This window comes from Acomys minous (genome assembly GCF_964271855.1).
Source record: "Acomys minous genome assembly, chromosome: 12".
NCBI classification, from domain to species: Eukaryota; Metazoa; Chordata; class Mammalia; order Rodentia; family Muridae; genus Acomys; species Acomys minous.
Window position 1 is genome coordinate 17,264,022 of NC_140493.1, and position 25,215 is coordinate 17,289,236.

General features: G+C 42.1%; 1 protein-coding gene across 1 annotated transcript in view; it reads right to left on the minus strand.

Moving 5' to 3' along the window:
• The window catches only part of ATXN10 (ataxin 10), a 139,740-nt gene that overhangs the window by 31,894 nt on the left and 82,631 nt on the right, over positions 1-25,215 (minus strand). Inside the window, exon 11 of the mRNA XM_084750314.1 lies at positions 750-813. Coding sequence (XP_084606440.1) covers positions 750-813 — 64 coding nt within the window. The remainder of the gene's footprint in view (positions 1-749; positions 814-25,215) is intronic.

The following is a 25,215-nucleotide window of genomic DNA, read 5'->3' on the forward strand; positions in this document are numbered from 1 at the left end:
TCTTTAGCACAAACATTAAGTATTTCTGATTACATACTATGAAGCCTCCTGGGCAGGCTCCTCACTGTCTAACCAGGCCTTCCTCTCTCCATTCTCAGCTTCATAAGGACTCCCCTTCCAAATGCAAAGCACAAGTCACGCAGGGCCCAGAGCAAAGGGCAAGACAGAATTTGATTCACCATGCAAGTCCTTGTAATTAAGTAAGTTTCATTTCAAACCTAGAGAGGTTGCGTCTGCTCCCTGACTAATCACTGTACTAAACTGTTTTATTTGACATCACGACACTGGAGAAATCATCAAGGTCTCATGCGGAACACTAGCCAGGGAGGATGGACCATCCCAAAAGGGGCAGAGATCCCACCTAAGCAGCAGGGGCTGCAGGACAAGGCCTTTAACAAGGAAAAGAAACGGGCACAGAACGTTTCTTATTGCTAGGGTGCAGGCTGTTCCCCGTGCTTCCGTGCAGTCAGGCCTTTGTTGAAGTAGTGCTAACTGACAAGGAGTCTAAGATCTCAACCTTGACAGCAAGTCAAACACTGGGTGCTTATCCCAAGGACTACACACATACTTTGAAGATGATATACAGCACAGGGGTCAGATGAACTATCTCTGCCATAAATTTTAGCCACATGCTGTTTTCAGATGTCCATGCTATCTTGAAAATGGGCTCATTATACTGTGAGCTAGCCATCTTATACAATGAACAAGCTAGGCTATAGCACCTGGTTGTGGGTCACATGCAAGGATACAGGGGTTGTTGTCATCAAGGTTGCTGCTGTCCAGGATTAGAGGAATGCCGTCCAGCTCATTCACCTAAAGAGAAAGAAGACGGACAACCAGGTCAGCATCACTGAATGCATGTATCTCCTCCCGAATTTTCTGATTATTATAATATTGTCTCATCTATTACCAACACAGAGACACATAAAAGCAGATTTTATATATATATGGGTTGGACAGATGGCTCAGTTAGTAAAGTGCATGCTTTGCAACATGAAGACCTGAGTTTCAGCCCCAGAACTCATGTTTTTTAAAAGACAAAACAAAACAAACAAGAAAACTATGCACAGTGGTGCACACTTGTAATCCCAGCACAAGAGCGGTGAGGACACAAGAATCCAAGAGACTCACTGGTTTGTCAGTCTAGCCTAATTGGTGAGCTTCACATCAATGAGATTCTATCTCAAAAACAAGGTAGATGGGTACACCAAGGGATAACAGTGGAAGTTGCCCTCTGGTCTCCACCTGCAGATGCACACTTACACATTACACACAAAGAAGAAAGCAGACATATGAGCAGAGATAACTTTATTCTTTCACCCTTCCTTATGACAGTTAGGGCATTTGGGGAAATTAGGAAGGCCATATCTTAAAAGAATAGAAGTAGATTATACTTTAATGTTGCCTTTTAAGGATAAACATCGTATCTGAGCTTTAATGTAAGAACAAAGAAATTCTTCTAAAAGAGAGACCAGAACCCTTTTTTAGGATGAAAACAGGAAAAGGTTTTCTAACCATAATTCATGTCCAGAAACACAAGAGAAAAGGTTTTATCATTTGACATAAAAAAACGGAAACTGAGAAAAATTATTTATAGGCTACTACAGATTTGTATTATAGTTGCAAGGGACTAGCATTCTAATACAAAAAGAATGTACAAACCCGAAACAGTCTCAGCTTCTTGCTCAGTGAGTAGCAAGCAAGGGCTGTAGGGTGTGAGCAGGGGGACAGGGGTGACACAAGCTGGAGCTAAGGGGCCGGAGCAGCAATCTCAGGGGTCAGGATGTAGGTGTGGCAGGGCTGGGAGCTGAAGTCTGGCCAGGACCTCATCCTTGAGTATGTTAAAGAGCCTTGAAGACTCAGTTTTCACATCAATAAAACGAGATGCGAAAGTCTGGTTCAAGAAAAACAGGGACCAAAGACTGGATTGTGGCTGAGGATTATGGTGCTAGCTGACTGCAACAAGGAATGGGACGCCCAAGGAAGCAGGGATACTTTCAACAGAGCAAATGAGAGCTTTTATTCTGCATGAGGCTAAACTGCCACCTTCTTGTAACTTAGAGAAGAATTAAAAAAAAAAAATCAAGATTTATTCAGTGCAAGGAAAACATTAAGGGGCTGGAAAGATGGCTCAGAGGTTAGGAGCACTGTCTGCTCTTCTGGAGGTCCCGGTGAGCCACATGATGGTTCACAATCATCTATGCTGAGATCAAGTAACCTCTTCTGGCAGGCAGGCACACATGTAGGCAGAACACTGTATACATAATAAATAAATCTTTAAAAAAAAGAAAGAAAGAAAACAAAGCAAGCTATACAGGTAAACTAAAGACACGGCTCCACTGAAGCTTGGGCCTCTAGTAAACACCTCACTCACAGGGCGGCATTACAAAAGGCTACAGGAAACTTTTTATAGAAACCCATTGACTGTTTTCAACGCACATGGACTATTCTAGACAGAGATGACAAATACATAATTACAGAGTTAAGAATGAACACAGAGTAAGGTCACTGGGAACAGAAGACAAAACTGTAACACCTTCCCAAGGGGCCTGACAACAACATTTGTTATTACAGCGCTTAGGTTTATTGCTGCAGTTACACGTGTAGAGTGACTATCTGGGGCGAGGGAGAACAATTAGGAAATTAACGAGTTTTCTTCTGTTAGCACTCCATAAAATAAGGAAGTTGTTTGTTTCTTTACCTAACATGTTAGGAACTGACTGTAAACCCGTAATAAATGAGTCACAGGTTGTAGTTCTCTGGAGGAGCCAAGCTCAGTCAACACTTTCTTTTTACATGGTAGTGCTGCTCTATAAGACAGTAAGCCTGGCTTAAACAAACACTTGGGTCCTGGAAACTGCAGGCAGAGGATAGCTAACTGACTATCTGTTTCCTTTCTGTCCCACAGAGCAAGTGATGCTGAAGGAACACTGCAAAGTATATAAGCAAGCTCCTTTGCGAACACATTGAGCTGGCAAGAAACTGCCTCAATTATTGCTTTGACACTGAATGGTGAGTACAAAAGCCTGAAAAACTCAAGAGCATACACAGTACTAAGGTGGGGAAGAATCTTTTGTAGCCAGGCCTCCATATTTAGTAAAAATGCATTCACATAACACAGATCTTCAGGCAGACTCACAGATCACAATCTCATGCTAAAAACAATGAACCATGGCTGGGGTGTGTAAGTCAGTGGCACAGCATTTGCTTAGTAACACACTTCAGGCCCACAAAGAGACAGACAGACAGAGGGAGAGACAGTGGAGGGTTCACATTTTAGGCAGGCATGGTGGTGCACATGGTTTTTTAGAATTGCCTTGGCTACTGCAGTAGTTGGACAGTGCTGCTATCACAAAGCAACACAGAGCACATGGCTTACATAGAGACATTCACTCTTTTCCCAGTTTGGTGGCTAGGAGTTGAATGGTAAGCCATCAGCAGGGTGGTTTTTGTTGTTGTTGTTTCCTCTATTGAAAGAGGTAGAAGAGAATCTGCTCCAGGCCTCTTTCTGGGCCACTGCTGGTGGGTCCTTTTTGGCTTGCAGATCTCTGCTTTGATCTTCACATGATGTCTGGCCAATACCTGTGGACTGTATCCAAGCTGCCCCTTTGTATAATGACATTAGTCACATGGAGTTAAGGACCCCATCCTACACCAGTTTAATTTCAATGTAACTTGGCTAATTACATCTGTAATGATTATTTCCAAATAAGGTCAGACATAGCACTTCAATATAGGAAGGGAATTGAATGTATGAAGCCAGTATCATGTTGTAGCTAAACTGAGTAAGAACAACCAATACAGGAAAATCACAAGCCCATTTATGACCTCTCCACCATGCAGCCTGTAGCCTGTAACAGTCTCTAAAAATGCACTAAGATCAGCTTTCTCAAAGAATGAGAATATAGCATAGATTAAGATATAGTCAAGGTAGTGATTCTTGATGACATATTCAAAATCACCTCAGTCTGCAGAGAAAAAGTAGCAGTCAAGCCCTGCCCTACTTAGGATTTTTTTCATTCTCAGAAAACCATTAAATTGAAAGAGGCTGTTTCAGAGGTCTGTCATGAACCTCACAGTAACAATGTTTAAGGCGATCATAACAACAACAAAAAATGCATAAACATTGCATGCTTCCAAGTAACCATGTAGAAAAGTTACTCTGATGAGATACTAAAATTGCAAAGGTCTTTGGAACATTTTATATCTAAAGAGCAGAGATGCTCAGGGAAACCATGAGGAGCTACAGAGATGTGAGATGTCCTTTAAGGCTCATCAACAAGACAGAAGCAGCGGAAGAATGAACATAAATAAAGTACAAGACTGATAGAGCTAACAGAGGAATAGTCTGTTTTTGTTTTCACTTTATAACTTTTTAAATTTTTTTTGTTTTCATTTTTTGGTTTTCCAAGACAGGGTTTCTCTGTGTATTCTTGGCTGTCCTGGATGCACACTGTAGACGAGGCTGGCCTTGAACTCACAGTGATCCACCTGCCTTTGACTCTCCAGTGCTGGGATTAAAAGCATGCATCATCACTGCCTGGCTTTAAAATTTTTAATTAGGTTATATCACTTCTCCCCTTCTTCTTCAAACCCCTCCCATATCCCACCCGACTGGTGCCCTGCTCAGTCTAAAGTTCATTGTCTCTTACTCTTTAATACACACATTCACAAATAAATATATAAATGCAACCTGCTGAGCTGTAGTTATACTTAAGTGTTGCTTGTAGTATACATTTTTAGAGCTGACCACTTGGCCCTAGATAACTCATTAGGAAGCTCATCTATGGGGAAGACTGATTCATTCTCTCTCCCTCTCTCCCTCCCTTCTCTCTCAGCAGTCTTTGGGTTTATGCCCTACCAGATTCCCTTTATCCAAGTCTGGTTTAGGCAGCCATATTGTTGAGATGGGGGGAGGGAAGGGAAGGCAGGGTGAGTGTGGGTAAACCAGAACTAAGGATGTATGAAAAAAAAATCCCTTAAAAAAATCCCAGCATGTTTGTAAATTAATTTAAGAATGTTTAAAAATAGAAGAAATTTGAACACAGATATACTTTACATGGGTGGACAGTGACTCTGCCAGAATACATGAGTTGTTAAATAAAAATCCAGTACCAGGTATGGGACACCACCTATGAGATATCCCCACGAATAGGACTCCAGAAGCCCCTAAAACAACACAGGCCATTGGCATCGATCTTGGATGCCAACCAGAACTAGATGGTAAAACCCTACTGCTGAAGACACAACACGCTTTTGTTGCAGGATGCTGAGAAATAGGGAAGCAAGCCTCCTGCTGACTAGGATTCATAGTGCCAGAGGTGTTTGCTGGCTGCTGGGGTAAGTGGTATCCCTGCAGCTAACTCTACTACTATACCAGCGCCTGCCAGGCAAGGCATGCCCACTGGTACAGTAGCACACAGAGGTTACAGACAGGAGTTGGATCTGAGGCCTGTTCTACAGGAAGGAATTCAGGCCGAGTACTACTGGAAACCTCATCAAGCCCAAGGCTGAGGAGGTCATGGGCCTAGGGAGGAACCTACTACTGCTGCTTTGCTAAATGACATTGTTAAACTAAACTACCTTTTAAATATTTATGCTTATACCTAGAGATTAGTGCTGCCGTCAACCTTATCAGAGAAGCTTCTCTCTGCAGTGGTCAGCAGTAAATACAGAGATTCACAACTGGTCAAAGTGCTGAGAGTGTCTAATGAAAGCAGTCCTACGTGGGACATCTATATGCACCCGTGAGCCCTGCCACCCCCAACAAACCACCAAAGGGAACATCACAGAAGAGGAGCAGAGAGAACATAAAGGCCAGAGGATGGGAAATGTGCTGTGAAATACTGTGTTGGGGACATGACATGGTCAAAGTACCCATAAATTCACTGTGGTCACTTGTGATCACCTTCACAAGATCAGTCACCATCCAATAGACAGCACTAGCTGTACTCAGTGTTTTATCACAACAGGAAGAAGAGGAGAGAGAGGACACAAAAGAGGGGCATGTTGGGGGTTCCTGGAGAGAGTACACGGAATCATGATGCATTTTTATATGTATGAAATTATCAATAAATACAGGGGAATGAGGGTGTACTACATTCTACCCACAGTACAGGGTTTCAGGAAAGGATGTCTCTACCTCTAGGGTAGTGGTATAGCTGTGTCCCATAAACCCCAAGAAAGAAAAATATGTTAATTCAGGCAAGATTCAAAGATTCAGTGATAAGAGGCTGGCCAAACTCAGGTGAAGCACAAAGCAGACTCTCCAGGGCCTTCCTTGTCCCAGACTTCCTGTGGTGGCCAGGCTACGACAACGGATTCTAAGGGCTGGTTTCTGTGGTTGTTCTTCCAAAGTGGTAGACACTAAAGGAGTAGCAGCAGCTCGAATCCATCCAGGCATGGTGGCACATGTGTGTGCCTGGAGCTCTGTGAGTCTGTGGCTACCCTTGGCTACACAAAGAGATTGCCCCAGCCCCATGACAAAATGAAATCCCCAACACAGAGACTGATGCACAAAGAACTGAGCAAGCCTGAGCCACAGGGAAGACACCAGCATGCTAGCATGCACACAGCCGGAGGCTGAGAAGACTCAGAAACCAGGCAGAACACATTTTGAATTTATACTTCTTTATTTTTCACACACACATGAACAAATGGTTTAACCTCTGGATTTTTGAGACTCCCTGGAAATTTCATAATGAGTTAGAATTAATATTCAAATATGGAGTGTCTCTCGTGGACATTTCATGATAATGAGCTTAGGCCTCTCGCAGGAGTATATCAGAATGGAATACATTATCTGCCTTGAGGCCAGTGTAATTTTGGAGTTAATGAGATACCTGTGCTGTTCTGACCCACTTAAGAGTCTCCTGGGGGCCACCCCGCACTAGTGGCTGCTGAGAAACAAAAGGAATAGCTCAGTGCTGGCAGAACAGCCAGAGAAGTGAAGGCAGAGCACCCTGACACACTGACTTTCTTCCCAGAGGAAGACACTCCATGGCCAAAGGTACACACACCACAGCAGCAGACCACCACAGAAAATGCCAGCTGGCTTCAAAGGTTCTTGCTTTGCACTGATACAGCTTCTCTAGGTTATAGCTACTGACTGCCAGAGGCTAACCAATTTCAAGTAAGGCAGGAAGCACAGAAATCACAACCATTTGCTATTTGCAGCCTTCAAAAATGATTATAAAAATGATTTTCATCTCCTCTTGTATCCTTCAGATGATGGTAGCTACTTGCTTTTTTAAAAATGTGGGCAGAACAAATTTTGGGCTGGAGGTTTTATAGCTGGGTTGCTGTCTCTAACCCTTCACTGGAAGTCCTGCCTGGCTACAGGAGGTAGCCACTTCAGGGTCTATATCTCCTGCTACAGGAGTCTCCGCTAGAGTAACCCCCATAGACTTCCAGGGCCTCCCCTATGCCAGGTCTCTGGCAAATCCCAGAGATGGCCCCCCACCTCCAATTTCCATCCTCTTCCCTGCCCTCTCTTCCCTGCTCTCCCTAACCCTAATCCCCACCCCAGCTCTTCTCCCCATCCCCTCTCCTACCCAGTTACCTGACAAGATATGGAGGGAAAAAAATTGAGCAAAGATTGAGGGAATGGCTAATCAAAGACTAGCTCTTCTTGAGACCCATCCCATGAGAGAGAACCAATCCCTGACACTATTAATGTTACTTTGCTACGCTTACAGATAGGAGCCAAGCACAACTCCTCTGAGAGGCTTCACCCAGCAACTGATGGAAACAGATGCAGAGACCCACAGCTAAACATTAGACAGATCTTGAGGGGTCTTATAAGAGTTGGAGGAATGATTGAGGGAGCCAGATGGGTCAAGGACTCCACAAGAAGACCTACAGAGTCAACTAACCTGGGCCCATGGGGGAGAGACTGAAGCACCAACCAAGAGTATGCATGGCCTGGCTCTAAGCCCCTGCACAGATATAACAGATGTGTAGCTTGGCCTTCATGTGAATCCCTCAATTGGACTGGGGGCCCTCTCTGACTCTGATGCCTCTCTTGGGATCCCATTCCCCTAATTGGGCTGCCTTGTCTGGTTTCAGCGGGAGAGGATGAGCCTATTGTGCAACAAGTTAATGTGCCAGGGCAGGTTGGGACCCATGGGGGACTTCTGCCTTCTCTGAGGAAGAGAGGGGAGAATGTAGGAGGAATGTGTGGGTGGGGGACTGGGAGGAGAGGAGGTGGCTGCATCAGGATGTAAAGTGAATGTATGGACGGATGAATGAATGAATAAATAAATAAAAATTTAAAATGTATGCAAACGAGTTTGTATTCCCACCAGCAATGAAGGAGTGCTCCCCTCTCTCCACATCCTCGCCAGCATGTAGTGTCGCTTGAATTTTTGATCTTAGCCATTCTGATGGGTGTAAGATGGAATCTCAGAGTTGTTTTGATTTGCATTTCCCTGATGACTAAGGAGGTTGAGCATTTCTTTTAGTGTTTCTCAGCCATTTGATATTCCTCTGTTGAGAATTCTCTATTTAGTTCTGAGCCCCATTTCTCAATTGGGTTATTTGGTTTGGTGGTGTTTAATTTCTTGAGTTCTTTATATATTTTGGATACTAGACTTCTGTCAGATGTAGGGTTGGTGAAGATCTTTTCCCAGTCTGTAGGCTGTCACTTTGTTCTGCCTTACAGAAGCTTCTCAGCCTCAAGAGGTCCCATTTATTAATTGTTGACCTTAAGGCCTGGGTTGTTGGTGTTCTGTTAAGGAAGTTGTCTCCTGTGCCAATGTGTTCCATGCTCTTCCCCACTTTTTCTTCTAACTGATTTAGTGTCTCTAGTTTTATGTTGAGGTCTTTTATCCACTTGGACTTGTGTTTTGTGCATGGTGACAAATACGGATCCAATTGCACTTTTATCTGGCACTATCTCAGAAAACTAGGAATAAGGCTTCCTCAAGACCTAGTTATTCCACTCCTTGGAATATACCCAGAAGATCCTCCAGCACACAACAAGATCCTTTGCTCAACAATGTTCATAGCAGCCTTATTCATAATAGCCAGATCATGGAAACAGCCTAAGTGTCCCTCAGTAGAAGAATGGATAAAGAAACTGTAGTACATTTACTCTATGGAATACTACTCAGCTATTAAAAACAAGGAATTCCCGAAATTTGTGGACAAATGGATTGAACTAGAAATGATCATAATGAGTGAGTTAACCCAGAAGCAGAAAGAGTCAAATGGTATAGACTTGCTTATATCTGGACACTAGTCGAAGGGGCATGTCCCATGAAAGTCTTCACTTACCAGGAAAGTGGGACAGAGGGGAACACTTCCTATTGGGACTCTAGGTGAGAGAAGCAAGGGAGAATGAGCAAATAGAAGGATCCAGAGGGTCCTAGAAACCTACAAGAAGAACATTATGACAGGCAGATCTGGGCCCAGGGGTCCTCCTCAAACTATGGCACCAACCAAGGACAATACATGCAGTAAGCTTCGAGCCCCTACCTAGATCTAGCCAATGGATATAGGACATTCTTCACAGTTGAGTGGAAGAGGAAACTGACTTTCACATGAACTCTAGTGCCCCATATTTGACATGTCCTCTAGATGGGGAGGCCTGGTGGTACTCAGAGGAAGGATAGCAGGCTACCAAGAAGAGACTTGATACTCTATGAGCATATAAAGAGGGAAAAGGTCCCCCTCATTCACAGTCATAGGGGAGGGGAATAAAGGGAAAATGGGAGGGAGGGAAGAATGGGAGGATAAAAGGGATGGGATAATAATTGAGATGTAATATGAATAAATTAATAAAATATGTTTAAAAAATAAAATAAAATGTATGCAAAGAAGACAAAACATCTTTTGTAACTGATTCCAACTGTACCTATCGCACCTTTACACTCACACCAATTTCCAACTAAGTCCTCATCAAAAGCATACAGGGAATGAGAAAGGGGAGGAATAAAATTATAGTATATGGTAATGCCTATGAAAGAAATAAACAGATGATGTACTAAAGTGATTGCCAAGGTATTATTTTAGATGGTTTCTAGAGAGACCTTCTTATAAAATGATGATGACTATGCTGAGACCTCATCTATGGGAGTGATCGTAGCCATGAAGATGGGTCAGCTACCAACCCATCTACACCAGTAAAGAGCTCTTAGAGAGCGCAACCAGAAGCAAAGAGAGAAGCATAGAGAAAGGGCCGAGCAAACCTGAACTGACAACCCACATCAGTGGGGTCATGCAGAAAGCCACTAGCAATGGGGAAGGACTTGGAGAACAAATAAGCCAAACCCTAATGATGGGGTGTTCTATGGACCAGCAGCACAATCTTCAACCCAACTTGTTCCGATGGCCAACGCCTGGACCCACCCCATTCAGAAGCTCTAGGCTTAGGACCTAGCCATGTCTAAAATGCAAGCAATTCCGTATCATGTGGGGAGTTTTCAAAAGTACCGAGATCTCCACCCATATCCTAGCAACTAAATCTGAATCTGGGGGAGGTATGTATATATCCTAATTATATATACGTGATACACAGGACAGTGCAACATAAAGTCGCAGAAACTAGTAAGTCACTGAAGATGTTATGGAGATGAATGGAATAACCTAATTTAAGGTAGTTTTTATTTACTGAAGCAGGATCTCCTTTATGTAGCCCAGTCTAGCCTCAAACCCACGTCCCAGTTTCCCCAGTGTTGGATTGGATTTGTGAGCCAATATACTCAGTCCCAATTTGGATTTAACTACATAAAGAACCAAGAAGAAAGTAGAAAGCACAACACCCAGAATATCTGTCAGAAAGCTCCTGCAGGGGCAAAATAGTACAAAGAGGTTTGGGCTTGGATCACAGCTGGAAAGGAAAAGGAAGAAGAATCTTAGGCTGGCACTCGGGAATTGCTGTCAATGGTAGTGGGGGGTAAGAGCAAGGAGAAAACACAAGAGTGGCTAAATGGCACTGGCATCTCACTTCCTGAGACTAGGAAGAAAAGTGCAGGGCTGAGCTGGAGTACTAAGAATCATCTTTATAGTGGGAGAGACAGGGAAAGGAGGGATATGGGGAGAGACAAGTAACACAGAAAGGTATCTGAAAAAAAAAATCACATATTATGAAAGTAAGGTGCTGGAAACCCCTACCTGTTGTTAGGTTACTGAAAGTCCACTTTCAGTAACCTAACAACAGCAGGCCAGCCACATCATCAGGCACCAAAATGTGACACATTTCCACTGTCACCCCAAGTGACTTGTACTATAAAAAACAAAAAACAGTACCTTTCCTCCTGCCCTCTTTCTCTTTCTACTCTCCCTAGAGGCAGCTTCTGCATACCCCTTGCCCCAATTAACCACTTCGTGCCACTTGCTGCATAGTGTGACTTTGTGGCATCTGCTGCTTATATCCTAAAGGAAGCTAAATGGAGTCATCAAATAAGAGTGGAGACAATGCCTCAAGTGCACATCTTGTGCCACTAAGACCAACATCCATCAGCAGGATGAGTTAGATCTTACCGAGTAGTTGGCCAAAGGAGTCTCATGGGAGCAGATGGCATAGGCTACTACCAAGGCCCTGCACAACCTGATGATAATGCTGAAAACAACATTCACTTTGTCATGGAACATGGAGAAATGAAGGTGACGCCTAAATAGAAGCTTCGCCCCCTAATGCTAGAACTCATGGTACTGGATAGTACTCTGCATACTACTGAGGAGAAAGATAATTATCAGTATCACCCACTACAATCCTGTGACCCATCCGCAAGATATGCTGGTGTAACAGCAGCTCAAATGTTATGGGAGTAACCAAATGATTTTTGCTTGGAATTGAGGTACACTCCATGACCGGGAACCCATACCTGATACTGCTAAAGTGGACAAGATCCTGAGACTAGCTAAGTCATGGGCCTATGGGGAAACATACTTTATTCCTGCTAAAGGAACATAGCAATAAAATGATTCCTAAAGACATACTGCTAAACCCATAATTAATTTTTAGTGAAAATTTCACCGAGAAGGGGATTACTTGGCCTTGTATTATTAGAAAGACTGAACACTTTCTCATCAGCTTAGGTTTTCTGAACTAAGGTCTTAGGAAATAAGTTAAAGCTCTGGCCAACTTATATGCATGCTGGGGTCATCCTGAGAGGTTGTTGAGTCAACAGGGCATCAACTATGTAGACAGGGAAGATGGACAAGTACATACCCAACATGTCATGAAGACTGGACAGTGGCACATGAGGCTCCTAAAGAACAGTGCAGGCACACTGCTAGAACACAGAGGCCCTTGAGACCTCACCCCTAAGTAACCCTCCCCACCCAGGAAACTGCCAGGAAGGAAGAGCATGTGAGAACAAAATATAGGAAGCAACTCACTGTAGCACACAGTCTCAGCAAGGAGAGGAACAAAGAAAGGAGGAGACACTAAGATCCCATAGTGAGTGCAATCGAGCAGAGTCAATTTTTGTGCAAAATACAGCAGCATTCCAAGAATATAGCTAGGCTCTTAGCCATCTAGGACTGTGGTTCTCAACCTGTGGGTGGAGATCCCTGGGCGGGGGTGTCAAGCAACCTTTTCACAGGTACATACCAAATATCCTACATATCAGATATGTATATTACAATTTAGAACAGTAGCAAAATTACAGTTAAAGTAGTAACAAAAATAATTTTACGGCTGGGGGTCACCACAACATGAGGAACTGTATTAAGGGGTCACAGCATTAGGAAAATTGAGAACCACTGATCTAGAAGGACAATGAACAACATAATTAATGGGAAATATTTTCTAGGTTCAGCTACCAAATTCCAAGATTGCTGCATACCACACAGAGACAGTAAGATACAAACATCTTTATATTTGTGATACCATTGGTAAACTACTTACTTTTTTTTTTTTTTTTAAACGGGTGAACATGAATTTAGAGAATTTTCTCACAAAACCTTCCACCTAACTGGTAAGTTTTACTTAAATGATGAATGAAGGCAGCTATTTTTAAAGACGCTAACTATCCCTAAACTCGAGTTAAAAATAATCAAACACACACAGAAAACTACAACTCAATTATTCTTAAAATAGGAGAAAGTGTAGCCAGGAGTGTTGATGCACTCAGGGAGGCAGAGGCAGGTGGATCTCTGTGAGTTCGAGGCCAGCCTGGTCTACAAAGTGAGTCCAGGACAGCAAGGGCTACACAAAAACAAGCAAAAATCAGGAGAAACTGCACAGGCAGGAACTCTGGCAGCACTGGGTGAATGAAACTCACTCACTGCATTCCTACAAAGGTGTCTGCTGTCGATCTTCCCAACTACAAATCAAGCAGACATCTTAGGACTAAATGTCAGAGGGCATCTGCCAGGGATCTGGAATGCAGAGCGCAGCCCTCCATGGGAGGGGCTCTGGCTTATCCTTTCACCTCCTGGACCTTCTCTCAATCAAGGAGCAATGGCAGGAAACCCACGGGGCACATGGGCAGGGAGGGAAGACTGGTACTGTCACCTGTACAGCTTTCGAGGGGAGGCGACTCACCTCATATGAAAGTCAAGGGAACCAAACCAAACAAAAAAGCTCCATTACAACCAGAGGGTGTCACTTTGTCACTTGTGTTAAATATAGGCTAGAAGAATACCACAACACCCAGCTTCTAAAAAATGTCATGAATGGTAGATAGTAATATAATCAATTGAATTTGTACTTTTATTTACAGCATTTGTTGCGGTTTTTGTAGAAAACTTTAAATCTGCCGATTCATTATGTTAGCTTTCCATGACTGTCATTTCTTAGACAGTTTAATAAAGTAAAATGCCAAAGATGGCCAGTGACATGTTTAAAGAGCTTTACATGAAAGAGCTCTGTTTTGAAGTAGAAGAAAATATGAATCAAGAAAAGCACTTCGCACTTGAGTACACATTACTTAAAACTCCAATCCACCTAGACGCCGCCTCACAGCCACAAGATGCGACTTGAGAAAACGCAACACAAAAAGGGATGGGAAACCATGGCAGTGGCTGAGAAAGCACGAAGCTCTGAGTTGTTTTGGCACAACTGTGCTAACAGACACAGCTACACTTAGAACAAAAACAACCTATACAGCAAACCTGTAAAAATATGCACTCCACCTTGGCTACTTAAGGTGCAATTCCCACCCACAATGCCTCATCTATAACGTCACACTTCAGTGCCTGGACAAACAGAATTCTGTCCTGAACGTGTTTGGTCTTTAATTTTTAACTCATGGACAGAATCTCAATTTTCTGCTGCAATATCTTCTGAGCTTCTAGCCCTTAATAAATGAGTCTTAGAATCCGGTGACCAACCTGCTTGTGGCATTAATACCCACTCTGGGTCGCCTGGCTATCTGCCACACTGAATAAGAACGGCAGGACACCTGTTTGGGTACTGTTCTACACTGAGTGTTCTCTGTTCTCTGGACATGGCAAGGGATAAGGGTAATGCATGTCTGTCCTTCCCTTATCTCCATTCACACAGCTTGGCAAGTTGGAAGAGCCTTCGGGGGGAGTCATGTGGCAGCCGGCACCAAATGGGATGCCCTTGAGGTGCCTGCCTGTTACTGAGATTAGGTCCATGCACCAAGCAGACGTAGTTCAGAAGCTACTAGCTCTGCTACAAAATGGGAAATATAAGACTGAAATATATGCCAAGATCTGATTCTCATGCAGGTTTGCAAGGCTGCAGTTAGCATTCCTACCTGGTAGATAAAGATCGGGACACTTGTAGCAGTTAACTAGTTCAAAGCCACATAGCACTAGTGACCAGCAAAGTTCAAGTCTGTTTAATTAAAAATTATGCACTCCATCTTTTTCTAACTCCATGAAAATATTTCTCATCTTCACAAATAAAGAATGACAGGGTATGTATGACAGGTGTGGTAATAATGTGATGCCTATAACCCTAGCAATTTGAAAAACTGGCACAGTGTGAACACACAAAGCTAGTGTGGATTTTATAACAAAACTCTGTCTCAAACATTAAAGAAAAAATTGAGGGAGGGAGGCGGAGAAGGTAGCTAAAACAATATCCAATACACTGAAACTGTCCAAAGTAGAGAAAGCAAAAGGCCTTAGCTGCTGTGGGGAGGCATCTGCATGAGAGGGCAGAGCAGCAGTCCCAGTGGACCCAAGAAAAGATCTAAAGTTCTGGGCGTTCCAGCCCTGACCAGTAAGAAGGCCCACAGGAGGAACTTGTGCATCTCAGAACACCAACTGCTGTTTTATAAAGGGACTTTCTCCCAGTCTGATTTTGCTGCTGACATCTGAAAGCCAGAAATCTTCCCTCTCCCCCTTTTTAAAAAACATTTTAAAATTTAAAACAAAATTCATACAATAGATTTTGATCATGATTTCCCCTTCCTCAATTCCTCCCAGATCCTTCCCACTTCAGTTCTCTTTAGAAATAAAGAAGAAAGAAAGAAAGAAAGAAAGAAAGAAAGAAAGAAAGAAAGAAAGAAAGAAAGACAGACTTGCAAAACCTAAACTCAAAATAAACAAGCAAATGACAGATAAGACTAAAAAGGCCCAAAGCAAATGGAGACACACCACCACCCCAACTATCTAGTCATATGACAAACATTTAAAGCTACTTTGCAAAAGACCTTATATTAACACTAAAGGACACATTAGCCACGTAGATTACATTTACCAAAGTCACGATGTATGCACTGTGGGGTGGGGGGTGAGGGATAGAAGGGTAAGGCCTTAGTTAAGACATGAAGACAAGAATACACACACAAAACCCCTAACCCACCTATGGAAGCTCAATGATAGATACTATCTTGAAGGTCAGACCCACAATTTTTTTTAGTATGTCCTATACAGACTGTACACACTGGTTTATGTTAAACAAAAACGCATATACTCTGTCATTTAAGCTTCAATTTGCTTACATGCACTAAAGTATGCAGCAGGTATGAACTGCTCTATGTGTATTTGTTCCATCTACTCACAGCACCACAGAAAACACTGCAGCATCCAAAGGTCCTGGAGCCCCTCCTAGCTGACAATGCAGTAACCACTACTCAAACGTCTATCACCTTGGCTTACCTCAGCCTCTGACTTTCTCTGTGTCTGGTTTCTTGCAGGACACACCGCCACCATCCTATAACTCCCTCTGTCACTGTGCATATATCTGACTCTTGGGAGGCTATAAGGACTAATTTTAGTAGAGAGAAAAAATGCATGTGCTTTAGCAAGACACCATCACTAGAGATTAGATCAATAACTCCAAAGTCCCACATGTTAAAGGGGTTGGCTTGTCAGCCTGGTAGGACTGGAAGTGGAACCTTTAAAAGGTGGGGCCCAGGGACAGGTTCCAGATCATGGGGATTTGTTCTGCAAGTAGTCTCTTCTCTTTGATTGTAGGCCACCATCACAAGCATAAAGTGACAGAGTCAATATACCAGAGGCTAAAACTTCCAAAAGTGTGAGTCAAGATAATCTTTTTCTGTTCATAAGGTGATTATCTCTAGTATTTGTTACAGTAAGGAAAATCTGACTATCATAACCAGGCTTACTGAAAACATTATCTTTTTATACTTTAATTGGAAACACTAGTTGATGCAACCTGGACTAAGGTAAGGGAGCAGGTCCTAGTCATACAGACTAAAAGACTTACAGCAAATCCTTTCTTATTTTAACAGGATGGGTGGGACATTAGTCTCAGAAACTTCAGGGCTGAATCATTTACTAATCTATAGCTATTGCCAAGGAATTGTACCCAGTCCTTCCCTCCCCCATGTGTAGTTGTGTATTTGTTACCAAGTTGAAATGCACTCTCTGAATTACCTTTCAGCCCCACTTTGCCTCTCTCAGTGGGAATCTGAAAATGAGTGTCAAATACCAGAGTCCCATGTGTTCTGGGGGTTTGTTAGTATTTTTCATAATCTACTTTTCACTGTCTAGTTTTCATATTGAGCAATGTTATTCTATCCTCAAGTTCACTGGCTATTTGTTCTGTTGTTTCCATGGAGTATTAATGAGCTATGGCCTGGAATTTTTATTTTTAATCTCATTGTTTCTTTGTTTGGGTCCTAAAGTTGCCTTTCAACTTAAGAAAATTTGTATCTTCTACTCTGCTGAGATTTCCTTCATTTCTTTCAAGTGTGTCCATGCTGCTCCCTCTGGAGCATCACTATGATGGCCACTTCACAATCTTCGTCAGTAATTTCAACATTCACATCATCTTAGTTTAGTGTCCATTGGCTGCCTTTTTTCATTCAGGCTCAAGTTTTCTGAATTGTAATAAATGCTTGATTCTTTCATATGTTTGCAGATGTGTGCATGTATCACCCCAAGAAAATGTTCTCAAATACGCTGCAGGTAGTTTTCTCTTGTGCTTTCAAAAGGTGCCTATGGATTCTATCATCTCTCTACTCACAGACCCAGCCATAGATTGCAACCACTAGTTTTTATATCTGTGACTTAGGATTAGTGTTTTACATAGGATGTGCTTTTGGGTAAACCATTTCTTCTGGTGCTTTTTTGCCAAGGAAATACATTATTTAAATGAATGCATGAACAAACCAACAAATAGGGTACTGTGGAACCACCACAGAAAAATAGCAGAAGTGCCCTCTGAAGACCTGAAATCAGCGGCTCACTGCCAAGATGGTCCTTCAATCTGACACACCAAGTCAGTCTTGCTCCCAGCTGTGGAGGTTTCACTCTTTAAAAAACAAAGAACACCACCACACAGCCTCCATCCTTCTACTCCATCTTCTGTCTCAATTATATTCTGAATTATTATTAAGTAAACCTGAAAAGCACCTAGGTAAATGTGTAGCTTAACAAAATTACATTTCTACTCACAGCTCAGCAGGCAAGAACACATAGAAAAGCCTGAGCTCTGATCCTATCAGGCACTCAGAGCTACCTGTAACTTCAGTTTCAGAAGACCCAACGCCTTCTTTTGACTGCTGCAGACACCCAAGCAGAAACACACACACATGAACCCATGTGACCACTGGACCTTAAAAAAGAAAAGCAGCAGTTGCTCATGGGTCTCAAGAATGGGCCTTGTTGGGGGCTGGAGAGATGGCTCAGAGGTTAAGAAAGGTTAGGAAAGATACTTTCCCTGGGCCAGCAAAATGGCTGAGTGGATAAAAGTGCTTGCCACAGAATCCTGACACCTGGAATTTGATCCCCAGAACCTATGCAAAGCTAGATGTAGTGACTTACATGTGCAATCCAGAGAAATGGGAAGTGGGGACAAGAGAAAAGCCCCACCAGCCTAAAATATCCAGAAACAAGAGACCATGCTTCAACACTATGAGAAAGAGAACTGACTCCTGAAAGTTGTCCTCTTACCTTCACACATTCCCTGTGGCACATACATGCCTGCATGCATACAGATAATCACACACAGGAATGGTAAATACAATTAGAAATTTGAAGTTTTTAAAAAGAACATTTCCCTCGGTCAACTTTTTGGTCCTGGGACCCTCTAGTTCATTACATTCACCAAAGTGCTTCCTTACTGTCATCCTGGACCTGAGTGGGCCCCAAAATACAATAAAACACTCAGGTCCTTACATCTTCTGTACAAAGAGCAATTTAACTAGACTATCACACTTATTGATACTTGCCCATCTCAAAAACAGGCCTTATAACTCCACGAGTTATAAGAATTTGTCCCATGGGGCTGGAGAGATGGCTCAGAGGTTAAGAGCACTGTCTGGTCTTCCAAAGGTCCTGAGTTCAATTCCCAGCAACCACATGGTGGCTCACAACCATCTATGATGAGATTTGGTGCTCTCTTCTGGCCTGCTGCCTCACATGCAGGCAGAACACTGTGTACTTAATAAACAAACAAACAAGAATTTGTCCCATAATTTCTTTCTCTTTTTGTTTTTGTTTTGTTTTGTTTTGTTTTTGAGACAGGGTTGTCCTGGAACTCACTATGTAGACCAGGCTGGCCGCAAATTCAGAGATCCACCTGCCTCTGCCTACTGAGTGCTAGGATTAAAGGTGTGCACTGGCCCAACTAGTTACATAATTTCAAATGTGAAGCTAAAACATAATCGCTCCTTCAAATAGGAACCTAACGTGATCCTTATATTCCCACATAGTATGCCCTCCCTTGATGCACAGATTCAGAGAGCCTCTAAAGTACACAGGATTTTGAATCTAGCCTATTGTCTAATGAAATTTAAAAAAAAAAAAAAAGGAGTGAGCATGAAACAGGAATTAGCTCATGTTCCCAAGAAGTATTAACATACTGAAAGCATCACTTTCACTCTCTCCACTGGAACCCTCTTCTGCCAGGACAATCTGTTTGCTTGTACCTGAGACTGCAGTGACACAGATGCATTACTCACTCAGTGGTGAATCAGAATTTCACGTAGGCTCTTCTCTGTGTTATGCTAATTGGCCAGAGATATTCCCTGTTGTTTCTAGCTACTCTTCACAGTGAAAACTTCTGAGAGCAAACATGGATTTACATTAACATCGTTCAGAATATATTTGATATCATTGCCTGTGCCAAAGAATGTTCTAAATATTACTTTTCTAAATATCAGTCTCCCTATTCTTCCATATGAACGCTGTGTGATTACTAACCTCACAGAATGTAAGTCCTCAAGTTCCATGAGGACAGGTATTATGTCTACTGTGTTCAGTGTTCTACTTCCTGAACCTGGAAAATAGTATGACACACAATAAGCATGTAATGTGTATTCATACACACCCCCAAATAAAAACGATTCACAGAAGGTCAAGTGCCTATAGGTATTTGTGTGGTCGAGCTGGGATTCAAATAACTGTTTTGTTTGTGTGTTTGTTTGTTTGTTTGTTTAATTAAATTATCAAGGGTTACCAACTTTTTTCTAGAAAGAGCTAGAATATAATTTAGCTTTTGCAAGCCACACAATCTCTGTCATGGCCACTTAACTATGTTAGATAGTGTGTCCCAGGAAATCTTTATTTATAGAAACAGGCCCACACTCCATAGTGTACAGCCCCTCAAGCTCTTTCACCAGACCCTTTGCTCTACAGAAGCAAGAGCTGCAGGTGACGTTGCTCTCGGCCTGACTCCACACTTTTATTAAAAAGCAAAATCTAAAGTCTTCCTTGCATCTTGAAATCAGAACATGACTCCAGCTTAAGTGAACAGGCAGGTGTGCAGGGGTGTGTGCAAGTGCACAGACATAGCTAATCCACAATCTGTTTTCACAAGAGAATCTGACCTTATGTTAAGCACCGTGATCTGGAAACAATGCAAAGACTCCACCTGGAAGACAGGCAGGGCACAGGATTGGCTGGTCCTGTACTCATAAGGAAAACAGCCTAACCAAAACTAAACACTAACCTGGTTAAACGTGAGGTGAGCATAACTGAGAGCATTAATCATCAGACAGGATAATAAAGGAAAATATGCAAGCCCTCTCCCAACTGTTTACCAGTTATATTTTTCTTGGAACAGAAATGCATTTTATATATTATATGAACCTGTAAAAAACCACATACCTGGTAAAATATTTGAGCACACACTCTATACTGGGTATTAAAACATGAAATATTCCATCATCATAAAAGAATCTTGAGTTCAAAAGGGTTTAAACACCCACCCGACTCCAGCTATGGTAACAACTGAATAACAAACACGACACAGCACTTTATACTAGCTGGATAATCTCAGTAATTATAGGGTATCTGGTACATAGTAACCCTGACAAACTTGTCCTTGAGGCTGGCCCATCTTGTTAGTCTAAAGCAGCACTCAGGAATGACAGTGAAATTTGGTCAGGAAAACCCAAGTCGCCATTTTCCAAAACATGAAAGTAGCTTTTTAGGTTTTATGGCATTATTGTGTGCACATGTGCACAGACACATAAAAATCATTCAAACTCAATGTTGTTAATCATTCAAATGATTAATATATATGTGTGTATATATTATATTATATTTTATATATATTATATATATTATTTAGGAGTTGCTATATTTAACAGAAAAAATTTTATACAGAATGATACATGGAAATAAAACGCTGAGAATACAGCTTCTCCCAAAACTCCCAACCAAGTTTTTAAAACTTGGTTCAGAATTACCAGTAAAAGTCTAATGTAATTAGAATATAGGTACAGCTCAGTGTGTCCTATGCTCTGGACTGGATCCCTCACACAGGGGAATTAATGATAGCAGAAGTTAAGTATTTTTGGTTGTCATACATGAAATAGCACTTAATGGAACAGACACACACATGCATGCACACACAGCCTTTGCTCACAGCATTTCTTAAATGATAAGACTGGGGCTCAATTATTTATGTTTCAATCCAGTAAGCACCTGAGGCAAAAAAGGGTTTAGAGCCAGGTCTGTCAAGACGTCTGGCCACGACTTTTCTTTATTATCATGGTTCCTTCAAAGCAGGGTCCAGCTCCAAAATAGGTCAGAGAGTTTCTGAACATGTGAATTATATGAAGAGCTTCCCATGGCTAAGAGCATACAAGCTTTCTCGGGGAAAATATTTTTAAGTTATTACATTTTTTCATTAAGAACTACCTGCAACTGGTTGGTTGTATTTTCCCCCTCCCCTATTTCTTCCCAGACTCATGCCCTTCCCTTTCCACACAACTCTGAGCCCTTATTCTCCACCCGACCCCATATCAAGGCCAAGGTGAGCTATCCAAATATTCTGGGATGTGTGACCTTCTATGGAGTGTGGCTGACTTGAAAAATGATCCTTCCTCTCTACACAGCTAAAAAATCCCCAACACCCCTCAGCTAAAGGTGGAACTCTGGGTGAAGAATGTTTTAAGGGAGAGAGAAATGATGGGTGTTCACATGAATGAAATACAAGTCACTCATGTACACATATGAAAGTGCTTTATAAAATGCAAAGTGATCAGGCCAGATAGCTCTTTCTGTCTACTAGAGTGTAGTGCTAATAAAATATAAAGAGGCATAAAAAAATCAAATCAATGAATGATTTAAGATTGAGGTAAACACGGTCCATAACAAATTTCTGATGGAAAAAAAATGATATAGTACTGCAACCTTTATATCCTTGTTGTACAGCAATTCTCAGAATTGAAACATTTCATTCAGACCCAGGTTCTTTAAGACTCAGGTAGTAAACAACTCACAAGTCTCAGAAGTCCTTGAGACTTATAAGATTCACAATTCACCTCCCTTCCAAAGCTATGGGGCAGAAAAGAGAAGAGTCCAACCTATTAGCATGCCATGAAAAGAGCTCCAGAAATGTAACTTTTATGAGCGGTCATCATGCTAAGGTGACTTTCTGGTGGCCTAGCTCCCTTTGAGGTATCCATGCTCCTATTATGTACCTCCTCATCCATATTCCTGTAAGTAATCCAAATACTGACTGGCTCACCAAGTTGAACTTTACTCGAACCATTACTGCTTTGTTCTGTGGTTCACAGCTACCAGAAAATAGTGAACATCAAACAACCAGCCACCTTTTATCTGCATACCCTCTACTAAAAACACTGCTTCAGGTTTTACAAAATAGACTACCACCTTTCATCTTGAAAGACACAAAAGCTACAAGTCAGAATAATCGTGTGGCATGTCCAAGGACATCACAGTGAGCCCTAGGGTCTGTGAATGAGGCCATCTCTCAAGTAGACAGGATGCCATAAGCAGAGGGAGAAGCTAGTAAGCTATGGAAAGGCAGGGAATCTGTGGCCTCAGGAGTTCCACATCATCTCTCAGTGCTTCAGGACTCTAATCAACAGAGAGGTGTTAAGTCTCAGCTCACAAGCCTGCTTAGAGGACTTAGCGATGAGATGGGTTCAAACTCTACAAGTACAATCTGCTAGTATGCTAAAGTAACTGACAATCCAGGACACAAAATCTTCACGTATGGAGACTACTCAAATGTGTTTTGCTATAACTTTCTTATAATGATACTGTAAATTGTGTTTCTCGAATAGCCACAGTTTGGAGAAAAGGTGTTACTTCATAGACTAAATTAGAACACAGCCATACAGTGTTCTCAATTCAAATCATATCTTCCAATATTCACAATTTTAATAAAATCAAAATACTTTAGAACAATTATTTTTGAGTGATTCAAGAAACAATCAAGTAAATATCTGAACACAGTAAGACAAAAAAAGGGGGGGAATAAATATAAATTGTCAGCAAGTTCACAATCTGCTACAAAATTTCAGCTTTTCAGCTTCAGCCTTAATTTCTTAAAAATTCACCATAAAGCTGAGCATGATGGTGCATGCCTTTAATCCAAGCACTCAAGAGGCAGATCTCTGTGAATTCAAGGCCAGCCTGGTCTACACAGCAGGTAGGTAACCAGGGATACATAGAAAAAACTCTGTGTAAAACAAACCTGACAAAGGAGCACTTCCATGCCTAGGCCTTCGGCTGAGGTATAGATTTGAGGTGGACAGGCAGGCACAGCTCTAGTTCAGAGCCAGTGAGTTAGGCTTTGTTGCCAGGTCTGAGTCCAGAGGCCCCTAGTATGCTGCCAACTCTACATCCTTTGTGGGTGTAAGCCATTCGGCTCCCCAACTCACTGCAGCCTCACCTTTCCCAAGGACAGGAAAACACATCCAAGGCCAGCATATTTCAATCATGCTCCAGACCAGACCCTCCTTCCACTTTGGAAATGGGTGTATTCTATGGGTCAGTAATTGCTTCTGGAAGTCTACACCATAAGTGGGAAAAAAGAAAGGAGGTTGACTTTGCAGGCTTCCTGTACAAATTTAGTCAGGATTAAGCAGGCAAAAGTATGTCAGGGAGGTTCTCAGACGCTAATCGTCTCTTTCAGCGAATAAATTTCCTTTTCCTGTAAATCAAGTCTGGTTTCCACAGTAACAGGCAAGCACTGAGCCTTCTCTTACTAAAAGGCATGTATGCTTTCAGAAACATTATTTGCACATTGTTTTATTCCAATTGTAATATTCTAGGAGAGACAGGCAGACATTCCACATGAGCACATGAAGTCCCATACCTCCACGGGTCATTGTCACAGGAGCTCCCAGATTGCTATATTCAAATATCCACTGGAATGTAAGGCTTCTTACCACGTTTTTGTTTTGTTTTGTTTTTCAAGACAGGGTCTCTCTGTGCAGCCTTGACTGCCCTGGACTCACTTGGTAGACCAGGCTGGCCTTGAACTCACAGGGATCCGCCTGCCTCTGCCTCCCAACTGCTGAGATAAAAGGTGTGCGCCACCACCGACCGGCTTTATCGCGCTCTTTTATCTGGCATCCTAGTGACGCTCTGCTGTTCTGTTGCTGTGTTTCCTATGATTCAACTAGCCATTCTTTCCACCCAAAGGATTGGAATGAGGGGCTGTAGACACGCCTGGGTGGGGAAAGCATTTGCCATGCAACTCTGAGGACCTGAGTTAGGATTCTGGAACCCATACAAAGACAGATGTGGTAGTATATATCCAACCTCAGCTTTCCTATGGTGAGATAAGAGGCACAGACAGGAAAATCCCTGAAAGCTAGCCCAGCATACAAAAGTAGCAAAGAGACCCTGTCTCAGCCCAGATAGAAGGTGACACTGACACCTGAGATTGTCCTCTATCTCTACATGTGCCCCAACCATCATAAAAAGCAGCGGGTGATGGGAGAATCAGAGGTTTACATAGTCAGTTTTTAAGATCTCTTTAATTTTAGTAATTCTTTGCTTTTTAAATATTTTAATTATATTTTATTTTATGTGTGTACCTACTTGTGTATGTTTGCACACTGTGTCCATGCCTGGTACCTGTGGAGGCCAGAAGAGAGCACTAGATGCCTTGAAACAGTAATTACAGGAAGTTATGAATTGCCATGTGCAAACTAAATCCAGATCCTCTGCATGAGCAGGAAATGCTCTTAATCACTGAGCCATCTCTCCAGCTCTAGTTTTAGTAATTATTTGATACAAAGCAAGTTCTAGCTCATTCTGCCCCCAAAAGGTACATGACAGCATAATTAAAAAAAAACAAAAACAAAAGCTTAGCAGGTCATAAGACAAGAAATAGCAATAAAAGCATACAGAGTAGAAACTAAGAAAAACAGTTCATCATTATTCATAGAATATGTTTGTCTCTGTAAAAAAAAAAATCTAGGGAATCTATTTTGTAAACCTCTAGAACGAATGCACTAAGGCCACAGGATATCAGGTGAAAACACAAAAAAACCCATCTTATTTTCCTACCTGCACACACTGCCCAGCAATGAACCAAAGACTGTTTAAAAAAGAACATTTATAGTAGTTCCCCATTTATACTTAGATATAAATCTATCAAGGTACACA